Below are 16,711 nucleotides of genomic sequence, written 5' to 3' on the forward strand. Positions count from 1 at the left end.
CGTGCCACCAGCCCCACCCCGCAGCCCAGGGACCCTCCTCAGCCCTGGCTGCCCTGCCCACGGCAGGTCCCCTTCCCTGAGCCAGCATCCATGCCACCAGCCCCACCCCGCAGCCCAGGGACCATCCTCAGCCCTGGCAGCACTCTGGGGACATCACCTGGCACACGCTCACCGATTCTGTGGTTGCTCTGGCAAACAACTCCCCAGGGATGATTTCAAGTCAGACACCCCAAAAATCAAAACAGATTAATCCCACACGATTAATTGCATCCCATGTGATTAATAGCATATAAAGCTGTCTCAGATGCCTTGATTCTTTTTTTTTTCTCCCCATAAAGAAATAGACACTTATGCCATGTGAAAAATAAATTTTTCCTTCTGATTTTCTCCTTGTCTGTAGAACATTTATAAAGTGGAAAAGCCAGCGGCAAAGCATGTCAGAATTGTCTTTTAAGGGGTTAACATTTGTAAGATGAATGCTGCAATAACTCCTTTTTTTTTAATTAAAAAATATATTTCTGGAGCAAAAACACAAGCAATAAAGAGTGTTTGCCTGTTGGGAGGCTTGTTTTGTAATGCGGTATGAATAACCAGCTGACAATCCATTTTTTTGTTTTCTGTTCGTATGGCCAATGGCCACGAGCCAGCCAACTTTATTGTCCTTGAAATGTCACGATTTTGAGTATGCACAGAATTCTTAACTGCCCAATTTACTGCATAACATCCCTTTTTATTATATGGCAACAATGTGATCCTGGGCTCAAAGACTTACTAGTTAAGAAGATTATGTGTTTTCCTTTTTCTGTTTTGTTAAAGTGCCAAGTCTTGCATTTTTGGCATCTTCTAAAGAATAAAATGTCTTCTGAAATATTCTTTCCAAGCACAGAAGTTACCTCAGAGGAGCTCGGCATGGCAGGGCTTTTCAGTACTTTCTCACTCTCTCAGAAGTTCAGACGCATTTCTTTTCCTCAAAAGCTTCCAATTTTTGTCTCTTTGTGTGTATTGACAGCAAAAAAAATTTGTCCTTCATAACTTTGTGTTTCTTTACTTTACTGATAATTCATTTCTCTCTCTTTTTATTTTTTTCCCCCCTTTCCCCAGTGAGGACTGTTCATGCTAGTGAGCGGGAGTGGGCAGGAGACAGGCAGGATGGGGGGACTGCCTGCCTGCACCTCTGGCCACATCCCTGCATCCACAGCATCCTTATCCTGCAAAGTTTTGGCCACCCCATCACCCGTGCTGAGAGTGCACACCCCAAACTGGGAGAGTTTTAGCCAAATTCAGCTCTGGCACAAATGTGAAACCCTCCCTTTGTGGGAGACAGACGTGCTGAGAGTGTGACAGCACTGGCTCCCCCAGGTCTGGCACCCAGGGAGCAGGAATATGTTGCAGCTGGAGAGTACAGGGGTCCATCACTGTTGCCCTGGGTTTCAGTGTGGCAAAAACCAGAGTGGCTTTGCATACCATCTCCTCCAGCTGCCTGTGCTTCCCCGGCAATGGAGCCTTTTAGATATGTTTTCATCAGTTGACATTTAAGTATGAATAAGCAACTATTATGCATGCACTAAATATTCATGTTTTACAACATTGCCATTGCACTGAGGAATAATTTATGAGGCTGCTGCTCCCCAGTGGGGTGAGGGGACCTGGTTCAGGGCAGCCAGGAGCAGCCCCTGGGCTGTCACTGTGGCCACAACTGAGCCACAGTGTTGATGATTGTGTCTTGCCAAAGGATGGCATTTCCTAGAGCTTCCTCTGAGGTGCAAAGGCAAGGCATCCTGCTCTGGAAGATGTTGTGTCCTGAACCTTTGCATTCCAGCTGAGACTTTGGGGCACCTTTCCTCCTCCTCCTCCTCCTCCTCCTCCTCCTCCTCTGGCAGAGGTCATTGCCTCAGCCCCCCAGGGCTGCTGTGGCTGCACTGTGTGTGCTGCCAAGGCAAGATGCTTCACTGCATCTCTGGGCTCTGCTCAGCAAGAATGTTAAGAAATAATCATTAGAAAACCCTAAATTATGACAAAGATATGCTCTTCTCAGAAAACCAAACTGCAAACAGAAGTCCCTCCTTCTGAACCCAAGCGCTGGGCGTTAAAGGGGTTACTTAAATTAAATAACAGACTTTCTGAAAAGCCATTCTTGAAGACTGGGGCCCTTCCTATAGCTGCTGCTGGAGGATGGGGACAGGGACACCTTGGGCAGTGTTTTGAACATCCACTGCCCTTGAGGCACCAGCTGGAGGCCATGGCTTGAGGAGTCACCACCGTGATGGGACCCAAAGCCAAGGAGAGAAGAGCGATCCAGGGTGGCTGTCACCAGAGTTTGTCCTTGGAGGGTGGCAGCATTTCTGAGCAGCACTGATGGCCACTCTATTACCACTAAAAAGCTTATCTGTAACCCCACTGGGATAGACATGGATGGCAAAGTGCATAGGGAAGCATTCTGGGGGTGAAAAATCCCTGTGTGAGCTGCAGAGGGAGAGGCAGACCAGAGGAAACCATTGAGGCTTTTCCACTGCTGGGAGGCACATGGGCCTGAAGGGTAAGCCCCAGAGTGAAATAGGTTTTGAACAACAATATTTTCATTAAATAAAATCACAATTTTCTAGTTTCTGTAGGGATGTCAAGACCTTTAAGAAAATGCCTGATCCTATTCAATAATAATAAAGCTATTCTCAAGGTAATTTTCTAAGTAAAATCACCCATAAAAGCCCAGGTTGCATTAGCAACATTTCTTTCCAGCAGTGTTATTATCAAGGACTAAAACAGGCAGCTGGCCCCTCTGCTCCCCTTCAGGCAGACAGCAGGCAGCACCTTCTTCCTCTCCTCAAATAATTTAAGTTAGCAGTCAAACATTCCTTCCAGGAAGCTCCTGCAGCTTCAGATTCACGTGGCCAGTCAGCAGTAGAGGCTGGATGTGCACTTATATTTACACTTTCACTGTTTACATCACTTATGAGGGGCTTCATAATGCTTCTGTGGCAAAACTGCTCTTGTTCTGGGCACTTGCCTTCCAATTGCTCACAAAAATCACCCAATATTTGATGCTTTCATCTACAGCTGATCCCCTACTTAATTCCACCTTTCTGTTTCCTGCTGTTTCTCTGGGTTGGTCCTTCCAACCCTGCTTTCTGTCAGACCTTCACTAAAAACCTTCAGCACTACAAAACTGCCCTGCCAGATGTCTCAGCCTGGCCAGAGTTGCCCTTGGTATCCTTCAGCATTTTGCTATTAAAACCAGAGCAAGACACCCAGGTCATTCCCTTCCTTTAAGCAGTGGAAGGCAGCAGCTGCTGGAGGAGGTGGGAGGTCAGGGCCCCATAAACAAGGACAGGGTTTATCAGTGGGACACAGAGTGAGCCCGTGAACAATTAAGTCAGAAGCTTTCACTGGAAAGCCATTTCCACCTCCAACAACTCCACATTCCTACCTAGCTGGGACAGCCCCAAGTGTGGGATCATTGATGTCACCCCGTGGGGCACCCCCAGCTCCATCCCCCTGCCCACCAGCACATCAGCTGGCACTGCTCCATGCGGCTGCTGGATCATTTGGGGAAGTGGCTTTTGCACGATTGCTTGCAGGACTTTGCTCACAGCTCCCTCACCCCCGCGATTTGGAAGTGAGGCACAGGGCCCTCACCGTGCTGTCTGTGGCGGACAGACAGACCTGGGTGAGTCCCTGGGGTGTGCAGGGGCACTCCCTGAAGGCCTGAGGAAGCTGTTGGTGTTGCAGACGTCTGCCCCGTGCCCATAGGTCTGCTGATTTCCATACTAAAGACATTTCCTGGATATGTTTGCCGCCAGGGAAAGCTGCTGTCTACGACTCAGCTCTATTACTGGAAGAGCAGCAGCGGCATTTATGCTACTCCCAATATTGCATTTCCAGGACCTGCTCTGTGGCTTTGGAAATCCTCCTCCGAGCTCCCCACATCCCCCCTGGCCAATTAGGGAAGATGCCTGGTGGGGGTGATGGCCCCCTCCCCGTGTGGCAGTGCCGTGCCCAGGGACTGAGCCGTCCCTTCTTGGCCTTGGGAAGCGCGGTTCACAAGCCAGTGACAGAGGGATGAAATGCAAATATAGCATTTCTTGTAAAGTAAATTAAGCTAACAACGAGGTAACAAACCGCTGTTAATATTAGATTAACTTGTTTGGCAAGATATGAAATGGGGTGAGCTGGATTGCCGGTGGCGGAGTGCTCAATAGCGCTAATGCTGCTCAGGGAAGTATAACATCCCTCTGACAGACAGGGGCATGCTCCAAAAATAAAATAAATTAAGTCTGCAGGAAGAGCCAGAATCTGTGCAGCAATTACACCAGCATTAAAGATGAATGGAGACGAAGCCTAAGATTTTGATTGCCTTTAAACACTGGCTTGTTTTTTAATCTCAAAATCAGACTGTGCTGTGATCAGCCATTAGCCCCGACCACAAAAAGAGAAAGAGACAGAAGATCCTAGATTTTAACATCCGTAGTATGAACTTAAAATTCCTCTTTGATCTAAGATAAGGAGGCAAATGGCAGATAATGCAGAAGTTAAAGGCAGTTGAGTGCAGTTGGCAGCTGGGGCTGACTTTGGGAACGATGGAGGCTTGGGCAGAGGGGTCACCAGCAGCTGTGTCCTCAACACGGGCACTGAGGCACAGGCTTAAATGTCATACTATATGCCAGTGGTCACTAAACTGATTAAGCAGTGGTTATCTTTAGCAGTAAAAAGGCTATCTGCTAATACTAAATTATTAGCAGCTAAAATGCCATTTACTCTGCTCTGATTCCTTGAATGAATATTTATGCCAAGTGATGACTATAACACCATCAAAAGGTTTCCGTGCTCTGCTCCGTAGAGTGGAAGCGATTATTCAGGAGCAGGTCTGCACTCCAGCCCTTGTTTCTATTAAGCAAATTTGCAGCATTCAGACAAGAATTCATGATTGCACTGTCCTCCTGGGATTTTTATTTTTAAAGGTGTCCCACCTCCAATGCTCTTTGGGGCATGGGCTGTGGCAGGTAGGCCTTGTCTGCTGTGCAGACACAGAAAAGAGGGATACAGACGCTGCACAGTTTCTCCCTTGTATTTTTTCTTTTTTAAATACAAGACAATTGGACATTTGCCCCACCCTATTCAGCGCTGAGGAGTTGTGTCCTGCCCCAGGCTTTCCTCCCATCCACCCAGGCTCCAGCTGGGGCTTTTGCATGAGCCAACATCATGAAATTCCTCTTTAGGAATCAGGAATCAGATCTACAGCAATGGTGAAAAATCAAGAGGGCTGCCCATCAGAAATGAAGCCCCTGCACCCCAGCAGGGGACTGCTGCCAACAAGGGCAAGTGCAGGGAGGCAATGGGAAGCCACTGCTCCTGAGTCATGGCCCATGGTGTAATAAGGTACCTATCTCTGAAGGACTGCATTTCTAAACTGGTGCCAAAACCCACCCTAAGAATCTGAACTGAAACTGAACAGTCTCTCCAGCTTGTTTGGTGAGTGGTTTTGGTTTGGTTTTACTGCTTCCCTCCTCACCACAGGACAGCAGCCTTGCCCTGCCACTGTGTGCTGAATTGCAGCAAATCCCACTGGCAGGCAAGCAGGCAGGGATCCATCAATCCAGAGCACAGGCAGGGGCAGGGGCTGTCTGGCAGCCCATTTCAAAGCAAGGAATGGAAACATTTGGGCAACAAGCTGCTCCTTCCGTAGCCCCAGGGTGGCTGCCTCCAACAGCCTCTACAAAAACAGCATCAACTCTACAGTTTCCCAAGAGACAACCTCCCCCCACCCCAAAAAGCACTAAAATGGAGCAGCAGTTTAAACACCACATATCCATAGGCAGCTCTAAGTGGCTTTTTAATTGCTATTCCATGTTTACGGGGATAAAAAGGGATGAGGCCACGCATTTTATACTGGGTCTCCCAACCCAAAACATCTGTTTGTGAAGAAAAATCACTGAATCAATCCACATGTCTGTGGTAGCTCTAGATGACAGGCGATATTTTGAAGCATGCTAAGTGTCTGGTGGTGTTTTGCTTCTGCTTAGCCATTATTCAGCACAGGTGTACATAAAAGCATTTCATGCAACAGGCAGAGCAGCACCAAGCTGCACTGCACCTGGCATTTGCAATTCAGAGAACACACACAAGCGACCCAGGACCAGCAACCAATTAAGTCACATCAGAAAAAAAGTACTCGGTGTCTATTTATTAAAGGAAAGGGGGGTAAATCTAAGAAAAAGCAAGAAGACAAAATAAATAGAATTGCAGCCATCCTTTACAGCTACTGGTGCACTATATTAAAGTGACACTCACTATACAAAGAAATGTGTTTGATACAGTCCAGTGGGTTGCACATGAATTGCATAACCTTGAAAATCATTGCACAAAGCATCGCAGCAGGAACACAGTTCAGAATTTTTTCTCCGGAAGATGCTTCAAATCTGATTGCTTTTATTTCGTGGGAGGTCAAAGCACCTGGCACAGAGTAAGCAAAAGGGCTGGGAGCAGGGATCTGCTGCATCAGCGCCCGGTCACGTCCCAGCCCTGACATCAGCTCTCGCAGCAGCTCTGACCTGGACAAGTGATGCCCCATGGGAAAATCCCACTGCCTAGCAAAGCCTTGAAATTAATATTCTGATCAATGCCCAGGCACCTGTTGGCAGGGCTGCAGGGAGCCTGTTCCTTGCAGCCCAGACTGGAGACACGGGATCAGGCAGCCAGCAGGAATTCCATGGCAATGCTCTGTCTGAATCCACAAGGAGCCTCTCAGCCAGCAGCCCAGCACGGCACGGCAGCCCCGCCAGCGATGCCAATGGCTCCCAGCCACCACCTGCCCCCAGCTCATTCCCCCCATTATACAGGGAAGCAGGTGGTTGGATGGAAGTCTCCACAACCCTGCAGCAGCATTTCCCCCAGTTATTACGAGAGAACTTGCCTCTGCTGTGATCCATGCCGTTTCCAGGGATCTATGTACACGTTTCCAACAGTCTGCTCAGCTAAAGCACAGGAAATACAGGCTTTTGCCACACGGGGAAGAAACCACGGCAAAGATGACCAGGAAACATTCATAATTTTTAATTCACACCAGTAATAAAATTGCATTACATTTTTCATAAAATAAATGTTCCAGTTTATATACAGAAAACAGACTGTACAGAGCCCTCCCCCAGACCCCAAAAACTCACAAACATACAGGCAATGCAGTGCTCAGCTAAGCAGGCACAACTGTACATCTAAAATTGTAACTGCTTTGTGTTGGGGGGGAAAAGTACTACAATGTATATAGTCCTCTCTGGACCAAGAATTAAAAAAATATTGCAGGCAAGCTGACAGGCGCCCTCGCTGCTCGTGCGGCCAAGCGCCCATCCCACAGTGCTCCAGCGAAGCAGGGGCTGTTATTGAACCTGGGACTCGAAGCTCCCGTTCAGCTGCCCTTCCTCATAGTCCATCTGACACAAGATCATGTTGTTCTTCAGGAAAAATTTGTCCCCCACGCAGAATCTGGAAGATAAAAAAAAGGATTGGTGGGTGTGAATACGAACAGACGTGAGAACGGGGGGAATATGAGGCAGTTTGGGTCCAAAGGTGACTCTGGTGAGCAGAGTTTGATTTCCAGCTCTGCCAGTGCTTCTCCCCTTGCCATCCCAGGGTTTTGCTGTCCCTTTCCCTGGCACATCTGTGCTTGGCTCCAGGCCACAGGGAGCAGCTTGGGGAGCAGGTCCCACTCCCTGCAGGGTCCCGTGCCAGCTGCAGGAGGAGGTTGCGAGCAGTTAAGGGATTTGTCCCTGCAGACAAGGGATGTTGGCTCTCCAACCAGGAAATCAAATGGGCGATATTACATGGAGCCTATTTGAAGTTTTTGCTGGTATCCACATTTCCACAGCTCCCTCGGGTGAAGCAGTATTTGCACTAATTTCCAGGCAAGGACTGGCTATTAAGTCCTCCCTCACCCCCTTGTGTACAGTGCTGAACAATAAATAGAAATTTCTCGGTGGCTGGACTCCTAACCTTTATCTTCATTGAGCGAAGGGCACTGCTCTCTATATACCATGTAAATTGTTCTGTTTGTCTTGAAGTTGACAGAGAAGCTTGTGATATTTAACAATTTTATTTGACCATTAAGGTCAAAAAAGTTCCACATATAAGATCGGAGAGGTGTGAATTGACAGCCAATAGCTTTTTCCGCCCTGCCTGCTTGCTCAGGAATCAGAAGCTAATCTTTATTTCTTAAGACAACAAATAATGTTCACTGCACCCAATTCAGGGGCTGTTTTTTGTCCATAACACTGGCAGGGCAATGACAGACCAGAGCACAGGCTGCTCCAAGAGCTGAGATTGAAACCAGCCTCAGGTCCCTAAAGCAGAGAGACACCCTGGGTCAGGCACTGTGCCTCAAGCCAGCTCTGCACTGAGGGGAAGGGGTAGGTACCAGCCTCTGGCAAGGCCAAATATCTACAGGAAAGTCATTGGGGGTGACCCCATCCCCAGAAGATTAACAGACCTCAAATGCCATTTTCCCTGCTCCCAGGCAGAGCTTTGGCGCTGCCTACTCCTTGTCTAAAGTGCTTTCATCATCTGTAACTCAGGCAGCTTCAGGCAGAGCACAAAAGTGATTATTTTCTGCTAAAAGAACAGGACTGATAATTTTAGAGCTTCTTTATAGGCCCAGGACAGGCACAAGTTTTCTGCAACTGGACACCTGCAAATAAGCTGATTAATGTTGGTAGACAGAGAACTGGGCATTGGTTCACACTTTATAGGATGTCACTGAAGACCTTCCATCTTCTTCCCTCTGTGGCACATGCTCTAGTAGTTCTGAAATTCAACCTTTTCTGCATGTTAAAAAGATAAAGATTATCCCTAATTTCAACTAACAGCTCTTATGGTAAAAACTTTACTGCACATGCTCTCCTTAACACCACCCTCCCCAGAAGCAGGTTTACTCACAATAAATAACAGACACAGCTGCTTGCTTTTCACTACTTATTCCCACCTTAAGTGCCATATAAATCTCCAGGAAGAGAAATGCAAAAATTACTCTTGCCACCAGCACCATCAACAGCTGTCCCTTGCCAAACCTGGTTTTGGGTGTAGAGGAGCCAAAGGAAGAGCTGGAGTTTTGGGAGTTGGAAGGTGTGGGAGTGTGTACAAGCACATGGGAACTGAACTGCTCTACAGGGGTACCCTAATGTGACATGAAGTTTTGGGGGAAGGGTTTCATTCACTGAAAAGGCTACTGTTTCTACCTGCCAGTCCTGCAAACCCACCAATAAACTGGGATTTCTTCAGCTGAAGCATCACAACTGGAGACAGAAGATTTAACAGGGTGACCTGAGGCCCAGTTTCACACTGCCAGCCCCCATGCTCAGAGCAGAGATGTTGCAGAGCCTGTCTGGGCAATCAAATTCCAGCCAGCAGCAGTAAGAAATAGGTGCTGAACCTACTTTGCCATTCCTTAAGAGTGATTTTCTTCCCAGCAAACCCACACTTCAGATAATGGCAAGCTGGATTTCCTGCAACCCTTGTAACACTGACCTATCAGCCAGTCACAGCAGTGACCAGCTTTTATCCAGCACTATGATGACCATGACAACTTCAGAACAGTTTAAAGCATGGCAGGATGAGTGGTATTGCAGGACTTGATGAAAAACCGATGTTTTAGGGAATGAAAGTGATGAAAACATTGTACACTTGGTAAAAATAGTAGAGATTTTGCTGTGATACAGAGCCCAGCTATAAAAGGGCAAGCAATCTGGAAGACAACTGAGGAAAGGCCTTCATCATCAAATCTTTTCAGAGCTGAAGAACAAGACAGGGTTTCCAGTGAGGTTCCAGTTCAGAACCAGAACTGGAATTCTGCAATTTTGACTTTAGGGTTACTTAATCTCACTGTTCTCAGTTCAGCCTGTACACTTGGTAAAAATATTAGATATTTTGCTGTGATACTATACAGAGCCCAGCTATAGAAGGGCAAGCAAGCTGGAAGACAACTGAGGAAAGGCCTTCATCATCAAATCTTTTCAGAGCCGAAGAACAAGACAGGGTTTCCAGCGAGGTTCCCAGTTCAGAACCAGAACTGACATCCACCTCTGCAATTTTGACTTTAGGGTTACTTAATCTCACTGTTCTCAGTTCAGCATCCAGTACTCTCTTACAGGATCACTTCCATTCTACCCTTTCAAGCCAAAATCTCCACAGAGTAAGTCATAAAAACTGGCAGCCCTCTGACCTCAGCCAAAAGCAAGAATCTACACATAGCCCATCTTCCAGAACAACTCAGCCCCTCACAAACTGAGCAAATCCCTTGTGCATCACAGCACAACTCTGCCAGAACAGGGGGATTACCTGCACTCTCCTGCTGGGCAGTGACACCCTGGAGCTTGTCTGAAGGACAGAGTGGCATCACACTGGCAATTGAAGAGGGAAGGGAGGAAGAGGGGTGCTTTGGAGCCTTTGAAATAAAGGGTGAAATTTAATAGAAATTACTCCAAATGAAAACTAGGCAGCACTAGGATTTTCTGGGAGAGAAAAAGGGTGAAGTAGGGGTTGTAGGGGTTTGATGAGAGATACTCGGCCTGCGGACTCCAAGGCCAAGCAGCACTCCTGACTGTGCAGCCCAGAGCCTGAAAGGACATTTATAATGCTCCAGCCCCAGGTTCAGTGTGGAGTTTGGGAGCAACCCTCTCCTGCCTGGGAATCGCCAGGAGACTGAAAAGAGCTGATCCAGAGGGCTGAGCCTGGCAGCACCCACCACACTCCGGAGTCTGGAGACAAATCCCAGAACCGCCTGGGACTGTAGCAGTGATGATGATCACTGATCGTAGCAGGGTGGGATGAGCATCTCGGGGGATGAGGTGGGATCGGCTCTGTCTCCAAGAGTCACAGAACAAGACTGGGCAACTGGAAGATCCCGCAGAGAGCCCAAGGCCAGGAGCCACTAGATGTCACTGCCGCCCCGGCACTGCCGCCGCGCCGTGCCGGCGACAGCCTTCATGGGACTTCTGTACCTGGAATAACACCAGGCCAGCGAGGAAAGGCACCTCATTCGCCTCCGCCGAGCCCTGGCACCAACCAGCTGACACCAAAGTCATGTCCAGGGCTGAGCCACTGGCGAGGGTGCGAGAGCAGGATCGGACAGGATCTCCCAAGTTCGGGGGAAGCTGGCAGGGGTTTGCATTCACACAAGTGTGTGGCTGCTTCGTGAAAGATCCCACTGTGACTCTTTTCTAGACTGAGCAAGGAATGTTTAAGTCAGGATTTTAGGTTGACTTTTACAGAATTGGGTTCTCCATCTTCCCACAAGTTTTGTCATCTCTCTCATGCTTTCCCATGGGATGAGGCATTGCGTTCTAGTTTCATCTTTGGGAAAAACAACCACAGGTCCAGAACAGGAACACCAGCACAGCCCTTGACCCTGGGCAATCATCACAGCCTGACTAAGCAAGCAGTAAGGACTGCAAGCAATTCCAGGTCTATCTTAGACAAGGATGGACAGGTAGATGCATCAGAAGTATCACATCTGTTCTGTGGGCTTCAATTCTGCCTATGATGATCAACATGGTGCTGGGAACAATTTTCACAGACCTCCCAAACTCAACTGGCTACAGGTAGTTCAAGTGAAAACACTGTGCATGGCCCTTTATTATACTCCCTGATGTCCCAGCAGAAATAAATAAGCCCCACTCATAATTATACCACCAAGATCCCCTATTAATTACACAACAACTAAATGGATTTGTTCCTAGTGTTGGAAAGGGCCCAGAGTATTTTTCTCCTTCCTGCCCCTTCTCTTAATACTTCTTATTTTCCACCCCCAGTTTTGAACATGTCAGAAATGTGATTTAAGTGAGATAGTGTCAGTTTGCTAGAGGAGGCCCATTCTCCATCATCTGCCTTCTGCAAAGAGGGCAGCCCCTGAAAGGACGCTGGAGCAGTTTGTTTTATTCAGCAGCAGCTGGACAGTCTGTGTCTGTGTCCTCCCCCTTGCCCCTCCAATTCCCACTAGCTCCAAGGGGATTTGCAGTAAAAGGGCTACAGGTACTCTCACATGGATCCCCCAGGTCAGCCTGGATCCCCCAGCCCCAGCCCTGCCCCCCAGGCTGTGAGCCCCACACGGGCAGCGTGCATCAAACATTTCCCCTGTTCCATGGGCAAAGGTATAAATTAGTTTGTGTGTACAATAACTGTGTCCTCACCGCTGGTTGCAGAGCTGACAGGCAAAGCAGTCCAAATGGTAAACATTATCTCTGGCCCTCATCACCATCTCAAAGGCAGGGATCAGTTTACTGCAGGCAGCACAATTCCCGGTGGTACCAAAGAGCCTGCCAAAGAAGCACAATCATTAGAAGCCATTTTAATTAAATGGTGGAAGGACTAATTAAGTGTAATTAGCAGTATCAAATACTGTATTGCACCAATAAATAGAAGTTGCAGTCTCCATTTCACTGACCAACCAGCGTGCAGGAGCTTGGGATAAAAATGCCTGGTGAGCAGGCTCCGATCATCGAGATGAAACTTCATTTGGTTTGTGAGCCTAGGGCTAATTTGCTGTCTAATGGAGAAAAGCATTAAACACTTAGAGCACTATTTTGGGGCTCACAAAATTTCAGTCAAAAACTATCTGCCTCTCTGCAGCAGTGGGGTAGGTGCTGGGAGCTGCCTGTCCTGCTCCGCAAGGGCTTGCTGTGCTTGGCCGCAGCCTGGCAGCAGGACACAGAAGCCCTGCAAACTTTGCCAATCCTGGAAGGCAGCGCTGTAACAGAGCTCAGGAAGAACCTCGCTTACCTGCTGCTTAAAAAGAAAAAGCACAACTTCCCTTGCAGTGAGTGCACAGCATTTCTCCAAGCATCTCAGAGAGCAAGCCCTCCTGCCCGGCTGTGCCTCCCTCCTCCTGCCTCCCTGGCCCTCCCGGGAGCCAGCTAAGCCCTTCCACGGCGGCCTGAGCAGCATGCTCAGCCGTTCCACTCCAGCTCCCCGCCCCTCCAGGACAGCCCTTCAGCACTGGAAGCGTTGCCATTTTCATCTTGTCTTTCACTATCTGTCTCCCCAGATGTCTGCTGCAGTTGCAGCTCCTGCTGGGGGACTCAAGCAAGACTGCGGCATCCTTCCCGCGGCTCCCTCGCCCGAGGTGTCCCTGCAGGGGCACGGTGCCACGGGCTGACAGAACCGAGGTTCACCCCAGCCTCTGGTCCATGTGGTTAGTCACTTTGCCTAGGGGACGACAGAAATGGTATTTTGGGGGTGATGAGCCTGAAGACGTGCAATCCCTGCTGGTCATTAGCTCCGTGCACGCAACGCGCCGCTGCCCGCAGACAGAGCTGGGCTCGCGGTTTGTTTCAAGCCATCGGTTCTGGCTGATTCCACAACACGCAGATGAGAAGCATCAGGAAAATCTATAACCAATTTCTAAACCTGCAATTTGCCAGGCAAATCAATACTAATTATTACTGGCCAGTAATTGTGAATTAAAACACCCAGCAGTGTTATAGAAACCTCCACACAACTCTCCCACCCTCCTACGGTGCTGTGCTCCCGAAGTCAGCTCGCTCTCCAGCTGTAAGAAAGCCCACTCTTATTTTTCTTTAAAAGTGGTATCAGGGGTCTTTCATTAGGCCTGGCTGGAAAATCCCAGGCCCTCCTATGAAGAAACAGCAGTTTTCCCTGAGAGCTAAACCACACAAACCAAAACAGAAACACTCATGCAGGATGGAAAATCTGCAAAGGAAGTACCAAAATTTTTTCCCCCATCATTCCATCATCTGAAGGCTGAAAGGCAGAGTGAAATCCCAGCTGTATAATTTGCACCAGCAAAAGGCAATCCCTTTCTCCCTGCAAGCTGACCCCTCTTGCTCCTGCCCCCACAGGCAGGCAAGGCAGGGGAGGCAGCTGGGCACGGGCCTCGGCTGCCTAACGCCAGCAGAGCAGACTGGAAAAATGCAGCTCTGAAAAGCGTCCAGGTCTCCACCCTGGAACACCCTGGCTCTCATTCAGCACCCACTCACAAATCAAGCCATTACTCCAGACATCCCTCCCCTCCTCAGCCTAGCTGCCCCTTTCCACTTGGGCACAGCAAAGCCTGACAGCTTTTGCCAGGATTTTCCCATTTCCCATAAAACCAGGCATCCATTTTTAGAGTACCCAAGTCACAGCAAACTCAAAAAAATGAGTCAAATGCATTAGGCAGGGAAACTGGGAGGTTAATCCTAGATTTGCTCTGTGCCCAGCACTGCTACATGCACAAGTATAAAATATCCATTATTCATTAGCATCACAGTTGTGTGGAGCTCAATCTAGATTAAACAAAATAAAGGGGCCCCAGACAGCACCATTTGCATTGTTAAGCAGGTGCTTTTCTTCAGCCTTCAAATAGGAGACTTTTCTAAATGGAAATGATGGGGAAATTTGGACAGATGTTCACTTAACTATTTAAACAGTTAGCTTAAGAAACATGAAAAATGTATTTGGCATCGTATTCACCTGTCTCCTTTCAGGGGTTTTGGGGGTAAACCAATTGTTAAACAGCTTTGACTGTTTGCATAAGATCTGAAGCTTATGTTCTGTCCAGCTGAAATCGTGTTGCCTTCTAATGTCTACATAACGTGGCTTCCAGCGAGTCAGAGTGCTAATCTTTGTCTCTTCTATCAAGTTTCACAGTCCTCCATACCCTCCCTTTCCCTACAGATGAACATTTCACACCTATTCTAGCACCTCCTAATTTTAATCTGCTTTTCAGGGAGTGATTTAGAGCCCCATGTATTCACCATGCTCCTAAAAATATGCTGTAACTTGTATCTCACTGAACATGACTTTTTTAAAATCTGTTGGAAGAAAATGCAAAATGTACAGAGTCTTTTGCCTTTTTTTTTTTGTTTGCTTGTAGAAAACCTGCCACCTCTGATATCTCCTGATCCAGAAGCTACTTGAGCTGAAACTTCCTAAAGTGGGGAGCTTAACGTTATTGGAAGGAGGGAGAGAAGATAAGGAGGAGGAGGAAAAACCTTCTGCCCCAAGCCCCATCTGTGGTTAAATTTAAAATAACCCCACATGAACAAACTGATCTGCATTCTGTCCCCCAGACACCTTCGTAACAGATGCAACACTCTCTCACACATTCACACACACAAAGTTGAAGCGCATTAGAAAAATCTATCAGAAGATGTTTAGCCTCTACTTACCAGCTCGGAGCCATTTGCATAAAAGAAGCTGGAAATACATAAAGTTTTCAGTTTGGGGTTGTTTTGCTTCTTCTAAAAAACCCTATTTATTCACTTGCCTTTGAAGTTAAAAGGCAACAATTTTTAAGTACAGATTTATTCCCCTTTATGTAACAGGAAGATCCAGCCAGCTTGTAAATAAGCATAGACCATGCAGATTTAAAATTTAGCACAATTAAACTTTTACCCTGTGGTAGTAATTATGTTTAATGGCTCTTAGCCTGAACTTAACCATGTCTATTGTTGTCAGCCAGTCTAAAAGCAGGAGTTTGTCCAAGGACAATTTTCTGTAGTTTATGGGCACAGTAAAAACCCCGCTATGCCCTGTTCTCATTGGCCATTGATGTCAGTGTGTATAGTAAAAATTAAAGCTAATTGGCATACAGGAGCAGCCCTGAATGCAAATGAATTAATGGGAAAAGTGCTCCTGGAAGCAGAAGGCAACTGTCAAAGGATGGGTTTTATGCAGTTTTGTCTGGGCTAAAGAGCAGTCTTGTGCATGGTGATCCAGACCCCAGCAACTCTGTGAGTACACCTCAAATTAATTCAAACCATAGTAATGTCACAACACCCTGCAGGTTTTTGCTTTTGTTGGGTTTTTGTTTTTGGTTTTTTTTTTTTTTTGGTTTTTTGAGGGGCAAAAGAAGGTTAAAGGGTTCTCACTTTAGGGAAAACATGAAGAAACTTCTCAAATGAAAAATGTTAAGTTTAGCACCTTTTAACAGATTTTTTTTGTTCAACCAAGATGTTCAGGGGGCCTAAACTGAGAACCTGTTTGCCTATTTCTGTCTCCACTAGGAACAACAATCTGGTTTAGTCATTGCCTACAAGGAGAGAGTCCCCACTTTTTCTCGCCCCCTCTAGCCTGGTGTCTGACTAGATAGCAGCTTGCAATCAAAAAAGAAGGAGAAAATCTCCCCTCTGCAGAAAGAGCAAAAATTTTGGAGCTGTTGACTTCATAGGAGACAAAAAAAAGAGGAAGCAGGACAAGCACATAAAAATAATGAATGGTACAGAAAGGAAAGGTTGGCAGTGTTAACTGGATTTTCTTAAACACAAGAACAAAACAAGTTCGAAATTCAAACAGTTGAGTGGAGACTGATAATTCCCCCACAAAAAAGTTTTGTCGACACTGAAAGATAAGAATTATGAATGGAAGGAGGACTAAACACTAAACTACAGATAAACATCTACATTTGTAGATATTATGTACAACTGCATCTTTTTCTACATATTTATATATCCAGATTATCTGGATATCCAAGTATTAGAAGAGCTATGGAAATCCATGCTCATATCCTCCCCAGCCAGGAGGTAAAATAGGTTTTCCCCATACACCTCCCCTATTTGCCTGCTGCTGTTTATTTCTTAGTTTCATCAGGGCCTGCTGTAGAACCAAATTTGCTTAATGTAACTGAAATCCATCCTCATGAAAAGAAACAGTTTTGCCCCTACCTTTTGGAACAAACCAACAACTGGTTTTTCAGTGAGGGTGGCTCTTAAATACTGCAATCAGTATCTTTCCC

At 47.1% G+C, this 16,711-nt stretch overlaps 1 protein-coding gene across 2 annotated transcripts in view; it reads right to left on the reverse strand.

Moving 5' to 3' along the window:
* Window positions 1-7,032: 7,032 nt before the first annotated feature.
* Window positions 7,033-16,711, reverse strand: part of LMO1 (LIM domain only 1) — a 59,022-nt gene continuing 49,343 nt past the window's right edge. For both annotated transcript variants that reach the window (XM_041415071.1, XM_041415070.1), the window contains exons 3-4: window positions 12,168-12,293; window positions 7,033-7,473 (exon numbers count right to left, since the gene is read on the reverse strand). In XM_041415071.1, the coding sequence (XP_041271005.1) occupies window positions 7,368-7,473; window positions 12,168-12,293 (232 nt within the window). In that variant the 3' untranslated portion in view covers window positions 7,033-7,367. The remainder of the gene's footprint in view (window positions 7,474-12,167; window positions 12,294-16,711) is intronic.

Source organism: Onychostruthus taczanowskii, unplaced genomic scaffold (genome assembly GCF_017590055.1).
Source record: "Onychostruthus taczanowskii isolate IOZ18803 unplaced genomic scaffold, ASM1759005v1 scaffold49, whole genome shotgun sequence".
NCBI lineage: Eukaryota > Metazoa > Chordata > Aves > Passeriformes > Passeridae > Onychostruthus > Onychostruthus taczanowskii.